At 37.9% G+C, this 25,801-nt stretch overlaps 2 protein-coding genes across 7 annotated transcripts in view; one reads left to right on the top strand and one right to left on the bottom strand.

Annotated features, from left to right (window-relative positions):
• LOC134678720 (F-actin-monooxygenase Mical-like) overlaps nt 1-25,801 on the top strand; it is a 198,146-nt gene that overhangs the window by 51,052 nt on the left and 121,293 nt on the right. For all 6 annotated transcript variants that reach the window (XM_063537382.1, XM_063537386.1, XM_063537385.1 and 3 more), the window contains exons 8-10: nt 5,240-5,437; nt 6,879-7,077; nt 9,278-9,454. In XM_063537382.1, the coding sequence (XP_063393452.1) occupies nt 5,240-5,437; nt 6,879-7,077; nt 9,278-9,454 (574 nt within the window). The remainder of the gene's footprint in view (nt 1-5,239; nt 5,438-6,878; nt 7,078-9,277; nt 9,455-25,801) is intronic.
• On the bottom strand, nt 1,076-4,748 carry LOC134678500 (uncharacterized). Its single transcript, XM_063537074.1, has 5 exons — nt 4,167-4,748; nt 3,661-3,723; nt 3,513-3,575; nt 2,149-2,245; nt 1,076-2,033 (listed from the first exon to the last, which is right to left on the bottom strand). The coding sequence occupies exons 1-5, from the start codon at nt 4,244-4,246 to the stop codon at nt 1,860-1,862; spliced, it is 477 nt and encodes a 158-aa protein (XP_063393144.1). The 5' UTR covers nt 4,247-4,748; the 3' UTR covers nt 1,076-1,859.

Raw genomic sequence — 25,801 nt, 5'->3', positions numbered from 1 at the left:
TCCAGGAATTAATTCCCAGCAAGCCGGAAATCATCTTAATACCTTCATTTGGTTCTAATAAATTAGTAATTAGTGTAATCCGAGTTTGCTCCATTCCAGGAGTACCTAGTAGAAAAATTTTTGCTGTTTCAGTTTCTTGCTTGTAGTTCAAAAACGGTACGTCCGCCGGATCATTTGCACTAATTGTGATAAAAATTGATATCTGAGGATCCGAAAAGTCAAACATTGTAAAAAATGGCCGCCACTTGAATATGTTTTTTTTTGGTAAAATGTGTCTGATCTACAACAACCTTGCTGGTAGTGTCATTAAATTTGACGGTGGGTTCCTTCTACATCGAGTGGTTTTGTCAATCCAAAGTAAAACATATATCCCAAGGCTTCCAAAATTTATCTACACCTCCTGGGATGGAGCAAACTCAGATTATTCGCATTTAGGATCAATTGAAGGTATTAAATTAAAATGATTTCCAGCTTGCTGATGGGAATTAATTCATCAAAACGCTTTTTGGATTTGGACCTCATGAACCGTGACAGTTGAAATTTTCACAGATGATAAATTTTCAAAACTTTTTCAAACAAAAGTGTTTCATTTGAGAATTAATTTAAAATATTTTTTTTTAACTTTGCAAGCTCTCCGCTATAGCAGGAATATGAATTTCCACGTTCACAGAGTTATCTGATGATATACCTACCTTGAATTATTTCATGCAAAGGAAAGAATCAAACTGCATAGGTACTGTGTAAAGCTGATGTTGTCCATAACTCAATTTTTACTAAGAATCCATTAATTTTAGTGCGTTCCATAATGCATATGTAACTGAGTGAATGATAGAAAGGTGCGTTCCAAACACTGGTCTGCGGTTCCAAATTTGTTAAGAGTCTGTGCGGAAGGAGAGAGCCGTAGAATGTATGGGATCCCATAGACTGCACGACTCTTCTCTTTCCGTACAGGCTCTATATATATAGATAGCAAAACGTAGAGACGGGGTAGGGGGGTCGCGAAAAAAATTTAGTGGTCATAAAGGGCCGTGACCCCATAAAGTTTGAAAAACACTGCATTAAAGGAATACAAAAGTTAGAAATGATAGTCAAAGTCCGACAGTCGTACTTCACTCGCGAAACGCCCCGAACAAAACGTCAAGGTCACAGAGAGTCCATCTTGAAGTATGAACAAAACAAGAAAATTGCGATTTTGTCTGTGAAATATTGCGTTTATGTATATAGTTTCCATACAATTTTTTATTGGATAAAATGTGAGGAATCGAATGGTATCCTTATTTTTGTAGTTTTTGGAAGTTGAAAAGAACTTTAATGTTGAAACTTTCAGGCGTTGTACTTTTGTATTATTTCCATATATTTTTTTAATATCCACAATATTGTGATAAATTGCTCATTTGCTATGTATTTTACTGGATTTTGTTGTAAAATTCAGCATGTGTCATCATCCCTATTAATTTAGACTTATGGATCAAAAACCTAACCTTCTTGATATTTGGCAGGTAGACCATTAGGAGTATACTCGTATAGAGGAAAAAATCTGAAAACTGAAAATTATTGATAATTTGATGTAAAAAATCATATATTCATAATTATTCGATTAATTAAGTACCTAAGACTTACCAAAAACCTAACCCACTTTTAGATAACCTAGAAACTTGATATTTGGCATGAAGGTAGACTAAAAGGCGTATAAAAAAAGAAAATATTGAAAACTGAAATTTTTTGACAGTTGACCGCGCGTTAGCGAGGGTCTCGTTTTCAGCACAACTGCTTTTATGATTAACACTAGTAATTTCTTACTTTTTGTACAAAAGTAATGATTTCCCAACAAAAACATAAATGTGAAATGAGAGCCAAGTTCAATTATGCCCATGTTTTACTTCTCCAACCAACTGCATTTCTTGAATACCGCATCCTAAGGGTCCATGATTGCAAATCGATTGTAATTTTGTAAAAAAATTACTAATTGCAACAATTCTTCGACCGACGGTTTTGTCAGGAAGCTCTTCTTCCAAATCGAACGATATTTGTAACTGAAAATAAAATATATTGTAAGTGTTAGCATTTACAATTTGTCACATCATGTACAGTCGACGTCAAAGATTTATAATAAGGTGAAAAATGTATACATATATCATAATCACCTACCTCATGGGTATCTTCTTCCTCTAATAGACTAGGAACCCGATAAGTGTCATCCACCTGTGCAATGCGTGGGTTCAAAATGTTTGAGCTGGTCGCCTCACTGTCAAAACCAAAATTAAATAAATGTATGATGTTTTACAGCACATATGGACTTTACCGCACTAGTGCGATAATGCACACACACATTACGTATGTATGTCAAATATTTAAAGGGCTATATGTACTGTAAAACGTTGTACGATACATGTGAGAATAGGTAATACGCAACTATAATTTTCGGTGGAAGTTTGCATGGTAATATTGGTAATGTACATCATATTTTTTTTTTGTTTTATCATTCTCTTATTTTAGAAGTTAAGGGGGGGGACACATTTTACCACTTTGGAGGTGTCTCTCGCGCAATAAAAAATCGGTCAACACGCTCAAGAAAAGTAAATCATTTACTATTGTGTAGGGTAGTATAATATAAAATAACTATCAGTTCATTAAAAAAAAACGTAAAAGAATAACGAAAGTACGGACAATCGGTAAATCCCGGGATTTTAATTTCCGGGACTTACTCATGCAACCCTATTACATTTTATCAGTGTACATTTTTAGGGTTCCGTACCCAAAGGGTAAAAACGGGACCCTATTACTAAGACTTCGCTGTCCGTCCGTCCGTCTGTCATCAGGCTGTAACCGTGGTAGCTAGACAGTTGAAATTTTCACAGATGATTGAATTTCAATCGCCGCTATAACAACAAATACTAAAAACAGAATAAAATAAATAGTTATACAACAAACGTGATTTTTGCCGTTCTTTGCGTAATGGTACGGAACCCTGCGTGTGCGAGTCCAACTTGCACTTGGCCGGTTTTTTTAAAATTAAGTACCTCTTGGAGAATATCAAATAACTGATGAGGGCAATGTATCTCGTACGATATTATTGATTGGCGACATTTTATTTAGTTTTCGGCGAACATTTGCTAAGTAGGTAGTACTAATAGCCATCTAGGAAAATAAGTACAAAATATGTCCAAATAATTGAGACTATCAATTCAAAGCATAAAAAGATATAAGCATCTGCACTGATAGGAAAACAGTAGGTATCCAACTAAGGTCTTTTCGTACGCCGCCGCTGTGAGTAGGTAGGTATTTATCGCAACGCACGAAGTTACGCGCGACACAGGTACATATGTGACGTTATCTATGAAAAGGGACCTTATTGTCGATGGCGCTTCCGCCATTATTAACGATGCTCTGATATAAATACCACGCCGCGCGACGCAGTGCGTCGTAAGCGCCATAGACAATAAGGTCCCTTTTCATAGATAATGCCACAATTAGAATTCATAGATAATGCCACAATTAGAATTAGAACTTACTCGTTATTTTGACTGACTTTCAACTTTGATGAAATCGGAGATTCCATTTCCATATTTTGCAGTCTGTAAATAAAGATAAATTGTAGTATATAGTGAATTGTGTTACGTAGGTAGGGCTAAAAAGCACAAGTCAAATAATTATACTCACTCGATGTAGTCTAAAGATATAGTATCATCTTCGGCTGTGAAATTATCCAATTTTCTTCTTTTCCTAGAAAGACAAAAAAGCAAAAAGTTTAGACGCATGACAAATCACGAGCTGAGGTTCAAACCCTCGATAGGTGGATGGATTGCTAGAACGCTTTATGCGTGTAATTGTGTGCGTTACATGTATTACTGTGTGCTCGTATTTATAGGAAGGCCCACTACACCGCAACCGCGTAACTACGACTCACGGACACGCACACATAGACGGCAATGTTTTCTGCTTTGCCGTGGCGCTAGTGCCGCGTGGTGTAAACGTCGCGAATCGCAATATCCTTTTAAGCTATTTGGATGATGACTTGATGACAGTGTTTAACCGGTAGATGGAGCGATTATTAAATTTTAGAATGTTTTAAGTTATATGGATTACTAATTAGTACGATCAAGTATATATTAAATTAAGTAATAATTACTTATTTCACTGTGTAATAAATATACATTTTTACTTACGTTTGTTCCATTGTTTGTTGGAATCTTCTGAGTTGTCTTTTTCGAGATGTCTTCTTTTTAATGAGTTGCTTGTTACCCATTATAGGTTTTGGTGCACACGGTATACACACAACACACACTAGCCACAACTAGCTAGCTAGCTAGGTGCTAGGACACACAACACAGAACAGTTTTTATAACTAAATCTTATATTTGTTTTGGGGACACGTAGTACAGGTCCGTCTGGCACGAGCGCTCAGCCATCACTGTCTCATTTCGAAAGACGGACGGAGATAGAGCATGCAGGCCGAAGTCAATATTTTGTTACGATAGAATTAGTTGATGTTTATTTATTTTAAAAATATTGCCTCTAATTATCGTTTTTCTAAAGCTGTCAAATTATTGTTATAGTTATGATTGATTTTTCTCCTTTTTTTGTTTCATAGTGTCACATAGTAAAGAAACAAGTAAAGTTGGAGTATAAATTCGAATTGGAGGTTACTTTGGGAATAAATTGTATCGAGCGAAGTGTTATGAATCGTGTATCGAAAGCTGTGTTATGAAAGATAATATAATCAAGAATTATATATATTTTTCCCACGTCTACAAATATCAACGTTTCTTAGAAAAATAGGATAACAATTGGGGTATTTTTACATTTCTGGCTCAGGGAACGGCCTTAACCTCAATGGACAAAATCTATGCTTTATGTTTTATAACTGAAACCCGGAAATATTTGTCAAAGGGTTCTCAATTTTTTTCTACATGCATTCTTTTTTTAACAATTTTTTGCCCGCCGAAATATACCCTATATTTGACAACTCGCTGAAAATTCCTAGGTCAAGTCGTGCACGAGTTTGGTGTATAGTTTTGTCACAAATTTAATCTATTTTCTGCTAAAAGTAGCAGAGTGGCCATAAGTATTTTTAATTTTTCTACATTAACGAATTTGCTTAAAATTGTCGTTTTGGGCAAAGTTTTACCCTGGTGGCAAAGTTGGCTATATTCACGGTTCTCCGCGCTTTATAAATGAACACTGAACCACATTCAGGCCATGAGGAATGTAAATATTTTACTGAATTATTATTACCCAGGATTACGCCGAAGTCTCCCGCCTCCTCTCCTTCGAGAACGTCGACCGAGCGGCCCTCATGCGATACGCCCAAGAAGCGGCCCGCTTCTCAACCGAGGGCCGCTTGCCCCTCTCCGAGTTCGCGCTTAACCACTACGGCGAGCCAGATATCGCGCTTTTTGACTTTACGTCCATGTATGCTGCTGAAAACGCTAGTATGGTAAGAATATGATGGATGGAGCCGTTATCGATCTATTAAAAAAGGCCACTTGTGCCATTCACTGACCCGGGGTTAACTTTAATTTGTTACGTTCGAAATTCAAATTCGTACAGAGCGGCGCGGTGGTCGATATGGGACCGGGAGTTCTCCCGGTTGTGTCTGTTCATACATTTTTTTTTTATTATGATTGGGCTTACTCATGGCCACAGACTAGCCGAGGCGTAGACGTGGCCTACGATGGAGCGAGCTCGCCCAGAGACATACATATGTACATACATACAATATACATACATACGGTTTTTTACCCTGTTGAGCCAAATGAATATTTTTGTAAAAAATATATGTTATAGAACATTAATTTATACATAAAATACCCAAAATTGGTGGGTGTCCCTATTTCGAAAATATAAAAAAAAATTAAAAGTGAAAATATTACTAATTATAAGGATATTTGGAACTCCATTTTTTTTTAATGATTCATCTAGATTACTTACATAATGTGTATAAGTTACAAAAAATCGGTTCGGTAGTTTAGATAAAAAAATTAAAACCAATTTTCTTTTTTTTTTAATTTTATCATAAACCTGTAGCATTTTAGGGTTATTTTTTTTGGTGAAATAGCATCTTACATCTGGCCTACTAAATTGGCAAAACGGTAATCAATTTGGCTTCTGGGGCCGATGCCCTATACAAACACGGCTAGACCCTTTAAAGGCTAATCATTCCGAGGAGTACTGACTACTGAATAATGATTGCATTATTGTTTTTCTACTCGTCGACTATAATTCTTGAATTAAGATTTCTTATACCAAACTGCAATTCTGTATTTTAAATGTATGGGCTCCCAACTCAACTTCAATATTCATTTCGATACAGTTTACTCAACTATAATGAAATTGGCCAATCACAGCTTGCCGCGATCAAGAGGACGAAAGAAAACCATTGCTCAAATTAATGATTTATTTTAGGTTGTATAGTAGAAACAATTGGTTCATAAGTCAGAAACGCGCATGTGAGACCCTTAATATAGCAACATCCATAGACTACGAAAACCATTTAGTATTGCTTGTTAGTCTCCATAGGCTACGGTGGCCAAAATAGAGAAAACAACTGTCTAAAAATTGAATTTAGCGCGGAGCAAGTACCAGGGCCTTATGAGTTACGAGAAGGTGTCATTGACCAACGCGTACCAGTATGTAGGTATCGCGGCTGCTCGCGCTTTTTAGCTGTATACTTTTGGTTTCGGTTGTTTGTATCATTCTACAAGCTTAAAGTATTATTTTATTATTATTGACTCGTAGAAAAAGTATTGTATACAATAGTGATATAATGAAGCTTTTCAATCCCGTACTGAAAAGCTCTCTATTATATCACGATTGTATAAAATACTATTATTTCGATGTACCTAGTATGTATTTTATGTTAAAAATAATAATGGCAGGTATACGAGCGCCTTGGCCGCCGTCTGCTCTGCCAGCTGGTAGGCGACAGCCTTCTCGAGCCGTTCTGGCCGACCGGCTCGGGCTGCGCGCGCGGCTTCCTCTCCGCGCTCGACGCCGCGTGGGCCGTCCGCGCCTGGAGCGCCGCCCTCCACCCCTTACACGTCATAGCGGAGCGGGAATCCATCTACAGACTGCTGGGTAACTTGACTATACGTATTTACTGTGCATGTTTTACGAAAAAACCGTCCGAGTCGGACTCGCGTTTCTAGGGTTCCGTACATAAGTTCGACTCACGCTTGACTGCACATTTCTAATAGGTTTTCCTGTCATCTACAGGTAAAGAACATTTTGTGTATTTTTTTCAAAATTTTAGACCCAGTAGTTTCGGAGATAAAGGGTGGAAATGGTAATTTTTTGGCTATTTTCTTCATTAACTTCGAGCCTATGTATTTTAAAATTGTAAAAAAAAGTGGCTGTGACATACGGACGGACTGACAGACAGACAGACAGACGGACTATGGGACTAACCAGGAAATTGTGAATAATTGGCTATTTTATTTCATTTTCTATGTGAGACAAAATAAATGTTTGTAGAGTTTTGGTAGCATTACCCCCTAAGGCTTACTAACAAACTCCAAGTTTTTGTGATTCTGTTGAAATTCTGAAAATAAATAACCTTTTGGCCTAACTGAATCGCAAACGCTCACCTATGGAGAACAACCGGACAAGCACCCGTACACAAGGAGATCCAGATGCGCAAATGGCATTGCAGATCCTCAGATAGCCTGACACCGACCTATCCAAAGTGGGCCTGACCTGAAAGCGCCCGGTAAACGGAAACATGGCCGCCCTAAAGGCCATGGCAGGATATTAAGCTAAGTGAATCTGCCCCCAGCGAATTTTGGCTTGTAATTTTTTTCGATGATGTGGCTTTGTATTGGTAGTTCGAGATCCTAAAAACGGTGAAAAATAGAGACAATACTCCTAAAAATACGTGTGATACCTCATTAGATTCGTCATGATGCCTAGAAAAATGTATTCGAAGCGTGTATTAGCACACATCTGCGCCTCATATTCGGGAAACGCGCGCGGCCTGAAAAAGCGGTTACGTAACATTAAATATAATTTTAAAGGTAATAAATATTCATTGAAAAAAAAATGGTGTATTTAAAACATGTCAACAAATGTATTTCTTGTAGAAATTTATCTTAAAGTTATTTTTTCAACAAGTTAGGCAATTGCTAACTAACAAAATTTTCTCTAACTTCCTTCTTTATCGAAAACGAAAAAAATGTATAAACAACTATCGTAAAATTTTGTCGCCTTCTAGAGCTAGTCTCATATACATGCCTAATAAGATTACGTTAAGTATAAAAATTGTAAAAAATATACACACATTTTACCACTTTGGAAGTATCTCTTGAGCAAACTATTCAGTTTTGAAAAAAAATATATTAGAAACCTCAATATCATTTTTGAAGACCTATCCACAGATACCACACACGTATGGGTTTGATGAAAAAAATAATTAAGTTTCAGTTCTAAGTATGGGGGACCCCCAAAATTTATTGTCTTTATATACTATTTTTGTGTGAAAATCTTAATGCGGTTCACAGAATACATCTACTTACCAAGTTTCAACAGTAAAGTTCTTATAGTTTCGGAAATAAGTGGCTGTGACATACGGACGGACAGACAGACAGACAGACAGACATGACGAATCTATAAGGGTTCCGTTTTTAGCCATTTGGCTACGGAACCCTAAAAATACAATTACTTAATAAAAAAAAAATTCACGTCTGCGACACCTCCAAATTGTTCACCAAATCAATCAATGGATCAATCAATTAATCAATTTATTTTCACCACGCTAGCTCGGAAAGGCTTACTTTGCACTTCAAAAACGAATATCAAAGTTGCATTTTATTCACATGTGAGGCAAAGTAATCAAATGCAAACTTTTGCTTATTGTAAATTAAATACGCATCGAAAGCGATAGTTTTTATGGTCTAGTTCTATTCTCATATTTAGATAATAGATTAGAACAGTTTTTTCTTATCATACGTGCGTCTTATTCGTGAAACGTGTCAAAAAGTTTTTTAGAAATTTGTAAGGCGCTATCTCTTTTCTTCCCTCGTTTTTTATCCCGTTCTGGTTTTTCGATTTTATATATATGATCTGTTACTGAAAATTATATATTTATTATTTAGTTATACATAAATATGATTTAGCCTCGTGCAACTTCTAACACTGACTTTACGGTAAAAATCAATGTTATATATTATTTACCATTTTTCCTAAAATCAGCAAACATTTATGTGACACATATACCTATTCATTTCGGCCAAAAAAATGCGTTTAAGGGTTAATACTCACTAGCATTATCTTATATTTCCAGCTCAAACGACCCCCGAGAACCTGCACCGCGACTTCGGCGCGTACACCCTCGACCCGGGCACCCGGTACCGGAACCTGAACCGGACGGCCGTGGCCGCGCCCCGGGTCACGGGCTTCTACGACTCGGATGAGCCTCTACCCCTCGACGCCGGCACGGCTCTGCGCAAGCGACGCCGCGGTATCACACTAGTTTTTAGTACATGTGGATATTTATTAGAGATGCCCCGAATAGTGAATTTGGCCGAATACCGAATATTCGGCCCCAGCTCTCGGCCGAATACCGAATAATGCATGACATGCGAACATTTAGAGTCACAATTATTACGAAAACTGTTCTCCAATAAAGCACAACGTTTGCTAAAATATATTTTTATGTTGAACAGAATTAATGACTGTAGTTAGAGTCAATCAAATCAGACCCATGACACAAATAAAATATTTTGGAATCAACAAATGCTCAAAAACGTGCCTTCGTATTTAACCACTTTCCAAGAATACATTTTAAATATTAAATATACCTAGTTCATGGTTATTTTTTGTGATTTTTTTCTTTTTAGGTAGAATAGGCCGAATAGGCCGAAACCGAATAGTTGCCGAATATTCGTGGCATCTCTAATATTTATACACTTGCCCGGTTGTCAGGATATTCCTTTTGACACTGTAACAGTGACTCAGCCGCCACACGCATTACCTCCTCCAACCTCTGATCGTGCTCATCTCGCGTCTTTCCGTAAACTAATATAATCGTCAATAAACACCTCCACACCCTGCTTTGCAAATAATTTATACATTATACTGTGAAAAACTTCTGACGCACAACTGACCCCGAACGGTAACCTGAGGAAGCGGAAGCGCCCAAAAGGGGTCGCGAATGTGCCAAGCTTTGAGCTAGGTTCATCTAGAACACACATATAATAAACCCTTTACTCTCATCTAACACCGAAAAATACATGGCACCCGAGATGTTAGCCGTTTTTTAGGGTTCCGTACCCAAAGGGTAAAACGGGACCCATATACTAAGACTTCGCTGTCCGTCCGTCCGTCCGTCCGTCTGTCTGTCTGTCACCAGGCTGTATCTCACGAACCGTGATAGCTAGACAGTTGAAATTTTCACAGATGATGTATTTCTGTTGCCGCTATAACAGCAAATACTAAAAAAAGAATAAAATAAAGATTTAAATGGGGCTCCCATACAACAAATGTGATTATTGACCAAAGTTAAGCAACGTCGGGCGTACTGACCACGCCCGACGTGACTTGGATGGGTGACCGGTTTTTTTTTGCATTTTTTTTGTTTTTTTTTTTGCATTATGTTATGGTACGAAACCCTTCGTGCGCGAGTCTGACTCGCACTTGCCCGGTTGTTTTATCAAGAGTGGGGAGTTGGAAATGGCTTCGATTTATCGCTTTATTTAAATAATAAGGATCCAGACATAATCGAATATTTCTATCCGCTTTTTCTACTATCACAATATTGGAGACCAGTTAGTCGGTTCACTAACCGGCACTATTATATTTAACTGCTGAAGCCTTTGTAACTTCTCCTCTAACTTTGGCCGTAATTTAATTGGTATTTTTCGAGACCCTCTAACAATAGGCGGGACAGTTTTATCAATTGTTAACTTATGTAACCCCGGTAACTGCCCAATTCCCTAAAAAATGTGCTTATGCGACGCTATCATCTTACTAATGCAAGAGTTTTTATAATTTCATAAATACGCTTTATCAACCTTAATTGTATGCAAGCATCTCGCGATAACAGATTGTCACAGTCGGCGTCTAGCACATATATTTTTTGTCTAATTATAGCATCATTAAAACTCAAATTCGCTTCAAAACAACCGGTTGTAGAACCGGTAATATATGTTTACTAACCTTTTTCAATATTGAACTCGTCTTACATAATAATTGCTTATCAAATCCGGCGGCCACATAATTGTTTATCGAGATAACTGTCACGTCCGCACCGCTGTCCAATTTAAACTGCACCCGTGCTCCGTTTACCACTATCCACTCGTACCAGTCCTTTCTGTCAACGCTTCCGATTTCAATTCCTCTTATCATAAACTCCTCCTCTTCGCTCATTTCCTCCGTCGATTGACACGATGACTCACGCATCGTATGACTCGCAAATCCGGACGACCGACAACATCTCGCGAATTGCCCTCTCCTATTATCGGAGCTCGGCGGGGGAGAGCTGTTTCCAGAGTTTGCACAACATGGACATGTCTTGTCAAGTTGTCATTCGATGGTAAATGTGGTGTAATTTAATAACTAAATAAATTATTTTATTTAGGCTGCCTTTCCGCTACGATTTTTACGTCGGCATTAAAACAAATGAATTTTATAGCAAGCTTTTTTAGTAAACCTCTTCAAATAATATGTATATCCATTCATATGCTACTATTAAAGTTTATTTGTACAAGGCATTGTCATTTTAGTTTAATTATAATTAATACAGTTTTATTTTAATATTTCTTTCTAAGGTGTATCTATATTAGTATCTACAGTGACGTCAAAATGGCTCACCCCTGCCGAGCTCTGCCTATTACACCTAAAGCGTGTCACTTGTACAGCTGGACGTCTGTTGTCGTCATGCGTGTAGCTACAGTTCCGACGTCTGCGCTCCCTCCGGCCGGCGCCGGCGGCGGTCGCGGCGCGGGGCCGGGCGGGCGGCGGGCCCGGGCGGCCGGCGGCCCGCGGGCGCGCCGCGACGGGCTCGAGGGCGGCGCTCGGCGCGGGCGGCCCCGCGGCGCGCCCGGCCCCGGCCCGCTCGCCCGCCACCTCGGCCGCCCCGCACCACGCCGCGGCGTCTCTCAACTCCAAGTCCGACTCTCTGAGCGTCCTCTCCCTCGGCCGGCCATCTCTTATCCCCCTTATCGTTTGAGTCAAAATCAAGCTATCCCTCAGCTCCCCAAATTTACACGATTTACTTTTCACTTTCAATGACGCATAATATTTCTCAAACTTGTCACTTCCCTGAGAACACAAAAAAAAACAGATGTCTCTCGAAGTTAAAGTTTTTTGTTGGGTCACACCTCGATTCAAACTTTTCGTACAACACATCAAAGTCGTCCTTTTCGGCCTCTTCAAAGTCCAATTCTTCATATATATCACGTCCACTTTCACCAATGATATGTAAGAATAACGCACATTTTTCCTTCCCCGATGCCCCATCACGCCCCGAAGCTACCAAGTACCAATCGAATGCCTTTTTCCAATCACGCCAATTGTCCGCCATATTACCGTTGCTGCCGTCGCATAACGGCGGCGGCTGTTGTAAACTTGCATAGCCACTATTCTGAGCGGCCGACCCTGCAATTTCTTTTCCCGTCATCACTAGACAACCGAGAAGTCCGATTTACGATTAATACACTGGGGTATTTACACCTGACACCATGTAGTATTCAGGATTAGGGATCCAAGTAAAACCACCAAGATAGCTAGCCCAAGACTAATTTATTTTTATTGTAAACCTACCTATCTACCTGATATTAGACACCTCAATATCATTTTTGAAAACCTATCCCTAAGAATTTTTGAGTTTCAGTTCTAAGTATGGTTTTTCTATTTTTGTGTGAATATCTTAATGCGGTTCACAGAATACATCTACTTACCAAGTTTCAACAGTATAGTTCTTATAATTTCGGAAAAAATGTGGCTGTGACATGCGGACGGACGGACAGACAGACAGACATGACGAATCCATAAGGGTTCCGTTTTTTGCCATTTGGCTACGGAACCCTAAAACGGAAAACACAATTAAATTGTCCGTCACACGTGACGTCACGCAAGCGCCCCCCTGCGCTGCCTAAACGAAACAGTAGGCTCAAGCAGTAGCGTAGCTAGGTAGCCAAGGGCCCTGGGGCAAATTAAAAAATGGGGCCCCACTGCTATGTAAACTGATTAGGTTTTATCAAATAAAAATATGAAATATACAAATACTTTAAAAATGCCAAGCTACTTAAGCTCTTTTTTGTGCACTGCAGGGCAGGTAATAATAGTATTAAACAGTAACAACATAAATTACAATTAATACTTGGTGTAGGTTTGGCTAATAAAACGAAATAGAGAAGATTCAAGGGTTTATTATAATAAAGGTCGTGCCTACCAACTGACTAAATAACAATTATATTTACAATTTTTTCCTAGCTTTAGTTTTCGCAAAAGTATCAATGACTTCGTTTAAATCCAGGCATGATGCGGTTTTGTTTTCAATTGCTATTAGCGATAAATGTCGAAGTCGAGTTTGGCCCATATTATTTCTTAAATAATTTTTTATTATTTTTAATTTGCTAATTGACCTTTCAGCTGCTGCAGAAGTGACAGGAATTGTAAAGAATAATAACATTGCTGTAAATACTTCCGTTAGGTCGCATTCTAGCACTCCATATTTGCTCATTATTTCCTTACATAATTGGTGAACAGTCCATGCTTGAGTTAGTTGAGGTAAAACTAGGTGGTACATATTAATAAATTGAAGTGAAAAACTAGGGCCTATTATATCTGAATATTTTCTTTGGAATTCGTCACACTTTTGTAATAAAGTTGCTTCATCAACATGTAATAAAATAGTTGGTGTTAGAAAATCGAATATATGACAGACTGCACTCATACCAATAAAACGTGTATCTAATTGAGATATTACTGTGTCTAGTACATTATTGAAAATCTCAATTTCAAATATTTTTTCTCGGTTTGGAAATCGGTGATCAGCAGCTAATTCATCAAAATGTTTTTTAACTTTTCTTTGCCTTTTTTCTTGAAAATGGGTATCAATACCATATTTTCTTGCAGTTTCACTGGCTTTGCACTTGAATAATTCGAAATCATTTCTATAAATTTGCAACTTTGTTTTGGTCTCTGCTAAAACTTTACTCGCCTCGCCCAAATTGATGTCGCATTTTTGTAAAGTTTTGGATGCATAATTGATGTCGTTCAATACACTGTGCATGAATTCGCAAAGCAACACGAACTCGAAATTTAGCATTTTTGTTTTAATACTCTCTGCTTCACTACGCTCATCTTTATTAGGACTCTTTAGAACTATTTCTGATAATGCTTTGATAATATCAAAATAACGAAGTTTTATTGCAGATATCGTATTGACCCTACTGGACCATCTAGTCGGATTTAGTTTTTTTAGAGTGGTGTCCGATTCGCCAGTGAATTTTGACAGTAGATCCCAACGTTTGATGCTGTTTCCGAAAAAGTTATACAAATCTTGCAACGTTGCGAAAAAAATCTGTATTCCCACACAACTGCTAACGGCATCAATTATCACCAAATTTAAATTATGAGTGGCACAATGTACGTACTCTGCGTTAGGCTGGATATCCTTAATATGTTTTTGTACACCATTATACACACCACTCATCACACTGGCTCCATCATAGCCTTGCCCCACACATTTTTTTAAATCAATATTTTTGTCGATAAATAATGTTGTCACTTGGTTGACTAAATCTACTGCGCCATGTTTGATGGCTGCATAAAAGCCTAGAAACACTTCTTTTACTTCTATATCAATTGGCTGTCCATTTTCCGATCTGGTTATTACTGCATACCTCACAACAATGCTTAGCTGATCTACCTTCGATACGTCCTGTGTCGTATCCATTATGATGGCAAAAAACGGTGACGCTCTAATTTGTTCTAGTAGATGGGTTTCGAGTTTGGTCCCCAAGCTCTCAATCATTTCATTTTGAATTGTTGCACTCAGATATCTTGTAGATCCTAAAAACATAAAAAAACACAATTTCAAAGAAGTCCTGATAAACAGTTAATAATTATAAACAAAATAAAACGATAAAAAAACTTAGAAATAATTATTATTACCTTTGGGCATATCCAATACTTGCCGCAAAATGTGATCATATCGGGCGACAAGCTCGTGGTATCCTTCCTGACTTAAGTCTTCTTGATGTCCTCTCAAAGCCAAAGAACCCTTTGCTTCGAATAACCTTTGAAGAACCATTCTCCAAAATGATGCTTCTTTGCGAATTTCATTTTCAAGTTCCTTGTCGATAGTATTAGTATCATTTTTTTTCCAAAATTCATACACAGCACATGCTTCCGAATGGCCACTCGAACAACTGTGTTGTTTAATTCTTTCTGATAAATGCTTCCAATCTCGAATTCCCGCACACCAAACATTATTCCTTTGTGAAGCAAATAACCAGCAGGGTTGACAATAGGCAGCGTCTAGTATTTTGGAATAACACAACCAAAAACGATTAACTGGCCCATATTTAGAACACGAAACGTAGTACGATTTTGAAAAACACCTATTGTTCATGTTGATGTCTGTTGGAAAAGGTCCTGAAGGCTGTAAAGGCCCCATATCAAGAATTTGACGTTTTTCGTTATCACTTAATATTTTGTTCGTGAAGTTTCCCAAGTCATAAGAAGATTTGTCGTACACATTTTCGAAAAATGTAGAGGTCTGTGGTTCCTCCTAACCCTCCGCTGTTATGTGTGTCATGCAAACATCATCCACGTTCACATGATCGGCGGCGGAGGTATCTCCAACTGCAATAATTGTCGAATCTTCTTCAGTAGGCTTCTCAACCAACACTGCAGTTACCACATTATTTGAGTCACTATCAATATAAATATTTTGGCCAGATGTACTTGCAGAAGGCTGACTAAAAAACTTGTCAATTTTGGGCAATTTTTGTTTACTATCTTCTCTTTCTTGGCGTTGTTTGCGTTTAAATGCACCACTGGGTTTCTTATTTTTATCCATAATTTTAGTTTTCTAATTTAATTAAACAATACAATATTAGATTGTGCTCGAGTAGGTAGGTACTCACTGTTCACTGACGACGTTAAAAGTAAAATAAAAGGAAAGAGAAACACAATGATACGCTACAAGTGTCGTTGGGGAATCCCCGGAAAAAAATTTATCACCGTTAGTGTTACCACATTTAACGGTGAAGACCATGAACGATCTCCTGCCCGCGGACCTGAATCAATGTACCTACTGCAGCCACTGCATTTTTTCACGATATTTCGCGTTATACAATAATACAATGAGCTGTAGCCGAAATCTATAGATTTGACACGATTTATTGACTTAACGGACATCAATATGAGTGGTAAAATCAAATAAAATTGAACCACTATATTGACCAGTACAAAAAAGTTTATTGACATTAGCTTACTAATGCCGGCTACATACGTAACGATAAATCGTAGCGATAAAACTGTGCAGTCCGAACTGCGCAGTTTTATCTGCCGTGTGTATGACAAATCGTTACGATAATCGACAACGATTTGTCATACACACGGCAGATAAAACTGCGCAGTTCGGACTGCACAGTTTTAAAGCTACGATTTATCGTTACGTGTGTAGCCGGGGTCACTCCTGATACAGCATTAATTTTTTAACCGTTCTCGAAAAAAAAATCTTAATAGTGGTAACAGACTATCGCACCGCACCAAGGTCATTGTGCGACGCACCCATAAGTAAGAGCGAGAAAGCGATATCTCTTTCTCGCTCTTATCGGTGCGTCGCACAATGATCTTGGTGCGGTGCGATAGTGTGTTATGTAGTGATGGGTAGGACATCAATTTAAAATGAGTTTGTATGAGTACCTCATTTTCTAAAATGAGGTGTTACACTGTCTTACTTCAAATGAGGTGAGGTACTAGCATATTTTCAGCGTCGACTATTCCATTAACTCCAACGGCGACAAAAATATTTAATGTATATACATATTTATGTATTCATCACTTCCTTTATAAATAAATAAGTAGTAATATTTCATTGGAGTGCAATTCTGGAGGTTAAGAATAGAACTTTTAGGAGAAAGATAATTTTAGAATCAAACTAAGAACATAAAGTACCTAACTTAATTTGCTGCTTTTATGAAACTTGTTCTAATGTAGCTCTTTTTTATTGTTAGATTGTTTAGACCTCCTCCTTGCTACTTGATATAATTTTAAGTATAATAATCACTAGCGACCCGCCCCGGCTTCGCACGGGTTAGCAAATTATACACCTAAACCTTCCTCAAGAATCACTCTTTTGATAGGTGAAAACCACATGAAAATCCGTCCAGTAGTTTTTAAGTTTATCGCGAACATACAAACAAACCCACAAACAGACAGACGCGGCGGGGGACTTTGTTTTATAATATGTAGTGATATATTTCATAAGTACCTATTAACCATAAAACTACCACAATTTTTAACAAACTAAGGAGAACAAATTCAATATTTTCACAATCATTATTATATAGAAGTGACTAACTTACCACCTATAATTTAACAGTAATATCATCAATATGATAATAAACATAAACAAAGCACCATTCGAGCCGGCCGCACCGTCTACATTTACACTTCATTTTTTCATGCAAAAGGCACCAAGGAAGATCCGCGGGTATATTTACTGGCGAAAACTATGTCCATATTTTGTTATGATTATAAGAATTATTACTAGGTATTAGGTATTAGAGAACTAAAATTAGCTCTAGAGAACTAGAACGAAGTACGGACAAAATAAATATAAATATGTCATAATCATAACTTGTCAGTTCGAAGACGTTTACAAAGAATGTTAATAAAAAGTATTGCAAATTCAAATCGGTATAATTTACATCTACATGTTTATTTTACCTATGCAAATTATACTTACTTTTTATTTAATAAACTTGAAACTTATTGAAATTATCATAAATTGTGTACGCTACCGTATTATATTTCAATAATATTTTAGTCACTTAAAGGATTTCTGTTTCTAACCAAGCTTCGTAAATGCCCGCCTGGTATACAGAGGGCGTACCGCGAACCAAGTTCGTCATGTTGCCTCCCTGTCACACTTACGTACGAATTTACAAGTGCGACAGAGAAGCAACACGTCGAAATTCGTTTTGAAGATTGATTTATCGCGCCATTTTGACACGTAAGTTAAGATCAAAAAGGCGTAAGATGTATGAAAGCTTGCAGCGCTTACGCTTGTTGTCTTTCGTGTTTAATTTTTAACGTATTTTCGGTGGTGATGCGAGGCGATATTGAAGTACGCCGTGTCTGTGTCTTTGGATATTTCTAATTCATTGTTTCATTTTGAGGTATTCATGTCACAAAGAGCCGGTGAGCGGTACAAACTCAACGCTTTTCTCGGTGGACCTTTTGTCGTTGCAATAAGGTTTGTAGTTCGGAAGTTGACAGTGTGGACCATTACGTCCATTACTCGTTTCTTCATTTGAGTTTCGAGTGTCGGCGAGCGGGTGAGGGGTGAGCACCTCGAGCGCCTCGCGCGATCCAGGGACTCTTTTGCGAGGTTATGAGGAGCGTATGAGTTTTCAGGGTCGCGAGTGAAATTGAAAGGATAAGAGTTTTTTGAAATTTGAAGTGTGTGAATGATTTGTGTGGCAAGAGGTGTTTGTGATGCGCGCGAGTAAATGAGTAAAATGAATAGAGGTGTGATGTAAGACATTTTTGCGGTATGAAGTACTGCGACAAATTAACAAAATCAACACTACAGCATTATGGCCTTAACTCGAATTCACAATATACAGGGTGGAAAGGCACGACGATCCTTTCCGCAAAAGGGGGATTGTTTAGCCTAAGCTCTATATTTTCTCCATAGAAACTATGTTAATATGGGCAACCGTTTCTAAATTATGGCCTTTTAAACATCCGTACAAAAAACTACTTTGTTCTAACCCTAACAGGTGACAGGGTCAATGAACTTACTTGTAAACAATCAGTATACGACAGGAAATTATGCTAATTTGTGTGTTAGGCCATTCTTAGGTCTGCTTACAACACTGTAAGAATCATTGCAGGATTTTCGCTTTCTTAATGGTTCCACTTGTTCAATACTTGCATGAAGTACCTAGTTATGTTATTCCTTAATATTAATAATACTAACCACAACATTGTTTACGACAGTTCAAATGGTGACATTGACAACCACTCAAAAGTACGCAATCGTCTTATAAATATCTCTGGTTTCCTTGACTGATAAAAAGGTTTTAGTTTCTTAACATGGTTCACAAAATTATTTTCGAATAATTGGAAACTATCTAAAGTAATAAAAAATTACAAGTAGGTTGTGTTTGATTTAATGCACCAATACAAATGAACTTGCAAAAATGAAATACTAAGAATAAATCAAAAATAAATACTTCTTAAATACCTAACTAACAAACCTTCATGCGTGGTAGGAAATAGACAAGACGTCTGATGTTTGAAATTAAATTGTCATTGAACTTTACTTATCTAATGTCATATTATTCAAATAAAAATGCCGTTGTTAGATGCTCGTGGTTATTTAAATTTGTGGGGCTGTGTAAAAGGTATGGTGTACCAAACGGAATGTGAAACTGCGGACGAAATGAGACATTAAAGGCTAATTGCTGCTTTTGACAATTTGCGGAGGAAAAATTACGAAGAGCATAGGTACACTATCGCATGGGCAATGTGCGCGGGCTCGGGTGCGGGCTGCGGCGTACATTATAAGACACGGAGGTACATTTGAACACCGTATGTGAAAAGAAAATAGTGTTAAATATTGGCAAAAAGTAATTATCTAAGAAAGTAATAAAATTGTTTGTAATATTTTTGCATTAATTTGATTTATTTGTCATTTATGCGTCATTCATACATCAGTGCGATTCTGTCAACGATCGGAAAAAAGCGTAAAGTGCCGAGCTTTTCCGACGGAGATCCTTAATCTACCGTCATGTGCACATGCTATAGGGTTATCACCACAGTTAAAAAGTAGAAAATTTGGTATTTTTATTTTTTACTCAATTAACGATTCTTACCATTACCAATCTGCTCTGTATCCCTTAAACGACCTAAAAGTTCCGGGAAGGATCGTCGTGCCTTTCCACCCTGTATATATATAGTCCTCCTCATCGATTTTTGGGGTCGTCGAATTCACAATAAAACGCACATCGATGGATAATAAAACGCACATATCACTATCCGTCAAATTGACAACACTGCCAACCTACAGAAAGAATTTAGGGGAATTCCCTAGGCATAACTTTTGAATTTCTCTCAACTGAGTTGTCATGATTAAAGTGGGGTTGCAACCTGTCATATTTATTCTGAAAATGGGAGAAATTTCCAAAAGTTCAGTTCGATCGAGATTTCTGGTAATGATTCGAGGGCCCCCTGAGCTTGAGGGCCCCGGGGCACTGCCCCGCCTAGCCCCTAGGTAGCTACGCCACTGGGCTCAAGCATACATTTTCGCCGCGCGGTAGAAAGAGAGGGTTACGCCTTACGCTATCTCGAGTTTATCATTTTTTCCTCACCTCAAAAAGTTCACAGCGCCGCTAAAGAAGTTTTCACTTCAAAAAGTACCACTTCTTTTTCAAAATTGTGTTGTACTGTCTCTACTGATCTATCATTATACAGGATGATTCAGGAGACGTGAGCAGGACTAAGACTGCGCAATTTGTAAATTATAAGCAACTGTTTCTAAATTTTCTACTCGTGTTGAAAAAAAGAATAATAATAAATTTATTTACGACATGCATGGTCACCCTAAAATTAGAATACTAAACGGCTGCTATTTAACTGATCACCAGATTTAATAAAATTTAATACCAAAAAAATTACTTTACCACCCTAAAATAATGAATGATCACCAAAATTATAACACCATTTTAATGTGAAATGATTACCAATTTTATTACATTTTACTATCCTATTAAAGGAAATGACACCAAATTAATCAGTATTAACCCAAAAATTGTAAATAATTACCAAATTTCAAACCCCAATTTAATGTCAATTGATAACCAAATTTTTACATCGTGCTATCCTATTAAATAAAATGACACCAAAATAATCATTGTAAACCCAAAAATAGTAAATGACCACCAAAATTAGAACTCCATTTTAATGTAAAATTATAACCAAATTTTTAAATCTTGCTATCCTATTAAAGCAAAGCAAAATTTTCTAGTAGCATTTCGTTTCTGTATGGGTTGCAGTTCAAACCTAACCTAACCCACTTTTCTAGTAACATTTCGTTTCTGTAAGGTTCGCAGTTCAAACCTAACCTAACCCACTTTTCTAGTAGCATTTCTTATCTGGAAGGGTCGCAGTTCAAACCTAACCTAACCCACTTTTCTAGTAGAATTTCGTTTCTGTATGGGTCACAGTTCAAACCTAACCTAACCCACTTTTCTAGTAACATTTCGTTTCTGTAAGGTTCGCAGTTCAAGCCTAACCTAACCCACTTTTCTAGTAGCATTTCTTTTCTGTAAGGGTCGCAGTTCAAACCTAACCTAACCCACTTTTCTAGTAGCAATTCGTTTCTGTAAGGGTCGCAGTGTTAACCTAGCCCACTTAACTGATAGCAGTACAAACCTAACCTAACATACTTTTCTAGTAGCATTTCAGTATGCCTACCTAAGTTATGCGGTGCGAGGTACGGGGGTTGAGCGGGAGGGGCTAGTAATTTTGGCATCATTTTACTTTATTTGGTAATATGTATAAATTTTTTGGTATCACAGTGGTTTATTTAGGTGAAAATATCGCATTTATTTGATCTTCAAGATTTGGTGATCATTAATGATTTTTGGTAATCATTCAATATATTTGGTATTCGAATACAATTTGAAGTGCAGTCGTAATTAAAATGGTGGTACATTTGTAATTTTAGGCCTTATTTTTTTGGTGTTCAGTAATTTTTTTTGGTAAGCATGATTTTTTTATTTAGGGTACCAAAGTATTTTTTGGTGGTCATTATATTTGTAGCCATACTAAACTACCGATATTCTCTGTCAAATTGAATGTCATCACTGTCATCACGGTCTGGTTACTTTTGAAAACTCGTATCTCACTCAAGTTTGACAGTTTATTTTCTTCGTAATCAAAATGCTGTCATTACGGTTAAAGAGGTTTTATGTTTATTAATTAGCTCTTGTAGGGTAACCATGATTGTAGAGAGTTAAATTTGCCCTCACTAAAAAGGTAAAAATAGGAAAAAGTGTCGTTGTTTCACCTAAATACGTCGGTGATCGATCAGTTATCAGTTACTGAGTGTGCAGGATAGGCCTGCTCACGTCTCATGAATCACCCTGTGTCCAAATTAGGCTAAGTAGTTAAGTACCTATGCGATACATGCGAGCGCATACCTAGTTATAGGTCAATATACTTATGTATACAGTCCACATCGATATTCAAGTAGTATAGAATAAATAATCATCGAGAGAACACGCTTTTGAGTTTAAATTTTCCGGCTCCTCAATAATCAACCTTACCGCCTGGACATATGGTCCATATCGAGCCGGATGCAATTAGTGCATACCTGTGGCCGGGCGGTCGGCGATCGAGATAAGGATGTGCCGGACGAGTGTTTACTGCAAGTTTTAAGTGCAATTATAATTACGCGTAATAACATCGAGTTTGAACATTTACATATTTGGTGTCTTTAAGTGATTTTTGAGACTTTTTCGCTAAAGTTTATTACGCTTAACATTATGAGTGAGTTATAATATCGAACTGAGCAATATAAACCGAGTTTTTGAGACATTTTCATCTGAGTGCTAAGTTATCTACCTACTTACGAGTATAGTTACAAACAATACGAACATTCGAGAGTGCAAATCATCATGTCTACATTAGAGGAGCTTATTGAATATCAAGAGGAGTTAATCAACATTGTGAAGAAATCGGAGAAGAACTATAAAAAATCGCCTAAAGAGAGAATTAAGCAGCCGTATTTAGAAACTAGACTTGAAGTACTTGAGCAACAATTTAACGAGTTTCAAAGCGGACATAAGGCGATTATTTCCAAAGCGTCAGGAGACAGAACGGATACATATTTTACAGAAGAGAAGTATGAGGAGTTTGAGGAGTTGTATGTTCAGTACAAAACGATTTTACGTGAAGCTTTGAAAATGTTTTTGCGATCAAGTGCACAATCATTACCGCAATCTAGTGACAAGGCCGTTGTCAGTGAAAATGGGAATTGTGACGTAAAATTACCTCGCATTATTTTGCCGACTTTTACTGGCAAATATGAAGAATGGCAAACGTTCTATGATATGTTTTCTTCATTAATTCACACAAATAAGAATATTACGGCGGTTCAAAAAATGCATTACTTGAAAAGCAATTTATCTGGAGAGGCGCTGAGTTTACTTAGTAATTTTTCGACTACCGATGCAAATTATGATGACGCTTGGAAACAATTGGTTCGGCGTTATGATAACAAGAGATATAACTGTAATGCTGTTATGAGGAGCTTATTTTCGACCAAGAAAATACACAACGAGTCTGCTAACGCTGTGAGGCATTTATTGGACAATACATCAATATGTTTGAAGTCGTTACAGAATATAGGCATTAGCACGAGTACGTGGGACACAATTATCGTGTATTTGGTGATTACAAAATTAGACGCTGAATCTATTAAGCAGTGGGAGCAGCATTTGAATATGCTAGGCGACGACTTACCTACCTGGGAGCAGTTGCGTGAGTTTTTAGAGTACAGATTCAGGTCATTAGAGATGATTGACACCAACACGTCCCGCCCAGCACCACCAGTCAAGCCTGCAGCTAAGGTTAAAACATTTCACACTGCTATCGAGAATAAAGTCAAGGCGAGTAACATCGAGTGTGCTATGTGCCATGAGACCCATCACGTTTATCACTGCAAGCAGTTTGGTTCCATGACGCCCAAGGAACGTCAAGATTTTGTGCAAAATAATAAACTGTGTTTTAACTGCCTGATGCCCACACACTCTGTAATGAAGTGTCGTCAGACGATGAGTTGCCGTAAATGCGGAAGGAGACATCACACTCTCCTTCACTTCGAGAGAGATACCAACCAGGAGACGAGAGCTACGAGCGAGGTTGCTGCGTCATCGGCGTCACCGAGTGTACCCCTACCCGAGAAACCGAGCACAACACGATGTGACACAAATATTACAACAGCGTTTTCGAGAGGTGATGCGCTTCAACCTAACCGAGTGCTACTCGCGACGGCTAGAGTTAAGGTATTTAATTCCACTGGTTGTAAACAAACTATTAGAGCTTTAATTGATCAAGGAAGTATGATTTCCTTTATTACTGAGTCCACTGTTCAATTACTTGGTCTCAAACGTAGACCTGTAAGTACTTCGGTGTCAATGCTAGAGGAGTGTAGTTTGAATACCAAACACATGGTTTCATTTCGCGTGGTATCATGCCATGACCCAACAAGTTCAGTCGAAGTTTGTGCTTACGTATTACATTCTTTAACTGCTTTGCTTCCAGCTATCAAGCTTAACGTGCCTAAGTGGACAGAGATTGAAGACTTACCTTTAGCGGATCCTGAGTATTCAACGCTAGGTAAAGTGGAGATCCTTCTAGGTGCCGAGGTGTATGCAGAAATATTACTCGAGGGCTTAGTCAAGAAGCGTTCAGAGGCGAGCAAAGGAACCATGATAGCTCAAAATACGATGCTCGGATGGATCGTGTCTGGCCGAGCAGTGAGAGGATCAGAGACTGAGGTGAGTGCTAGATTTACTAGTTTGCATGTTCATATTCAGGAAGATGACTTATTGAGAAAGTTTTGGGAGATGGAGAACGAGCCTAATATGATTAAAAAAGACATGACTAAGAGTGAGCAACAATGTGAGGAGTTTTTTAACTCAACGACTGTGAGAGATGACGATGGTAGGCTTGTAGTAAGACTACCATTCGCGACTGAGGACCCTAAGTGTCAATATGGCAATTCTAAGGAAATTGCTATCAAGAGATTAGAGATTTTAGAGAGAAAATTAATGAGAGAACCTAAACTTAGAGAAGAGTATAACAAGGTCATGGAGGAATACCTGAGTCTTAATCACATGAGGGCAGTAAGTGAGGGAGAGCTAGAGAATCCGAAGGCTGTGTATCTTCCTTTCCACGCTGTGATTAGGGAGCACAAGGAGACGACAAAATTTAGAATCGTATATAATGCGTCGAGTAAGGGAGTCAACAATGTTTCTCTTAACGACGATCTCCTTGTCGGCCCTAAACTACAACAAGATTTGAGACACATTTTAATGAGAGCTAGGAGTCACAAGATCTGCCTTGTCGCAGATATCATTAAGATGTACAGGATGATTCGTGTAGCTGAGGAGGACACGGATTTCCAGAGAATCGTTTGGCGATTTAAGTCAGACGGATCAGAGCCAATACAACACTACAAGCTTTTGAGATTGACGTTCGGGACAGCTTGCGCGCCTTATTTGGCCGTTAAGTCATTACAAAAGCTTGCAGAGATAGAAGAGAGTAAGTATCCATTAGCTGCGAGAATAACAAGACAAGACTTTTACATGGACGACTTAATTACTGGAGCTAACACTGAGGCTGAGGCACTAAAAATATTTGACGAGATGAATGAGTTGATGAGATCTGGTGGTTTCGAACTTCAAAAATGGAATACTAATTCTAAAACTGTACTGGAGAAGATTGTAGGTAATACAGAGATATCAGATCAGACAGTGCACCTAAAACTAAATAATACAATGAAGGTTCTTGGAGTGAGCTGGAACAGAGATACAGATAACTTTGAATATAC

The sequence above is a fragment of the Cydia fagiglandana genome, chromosome Z, assembly GCF_963556715.1.
Source record: "Cydia fagiglandana chromosome Z, ilCydFagi1.1, whole genome shotgun sequence".
NCBI classification, from domain to species: Eukaryota; Metazoa; Arthropoda; class Insecta; order Lepidoptera; family Tortricidae; genus Cydia; species Cydia fagiglandana.
The sequence above is the reverse complement of the archived record's forward strand: the minus strand, read 5'-3'. Positions and strand labels throughout refer to the sequence as shown.

Bases quoted from the DNA above. Each gene is read 5' to 3' on its own strand.
- LOC134678500 (XM_063537074.1), bottom strand. From the start codon at position 4,246: ATGGGTAACAAGCAACTCATTAAAAAGAAGACATCTCGAAAAAGACAA. The intron at 3,724-4,166 runs GTAAGTAAAAAT...TTGTCTTTCTAG, and splicing joins CAACAAACAATGGAACAAAC to GAAAAGAAGAAAATTGGATA. The intron at 3,576-3,660 runs GTGAGTATAATT...CTTTATTTACAG, and splicing joins ATATCTTTAGACTACATCGA to ACTGCAAAATATGGAAATGG.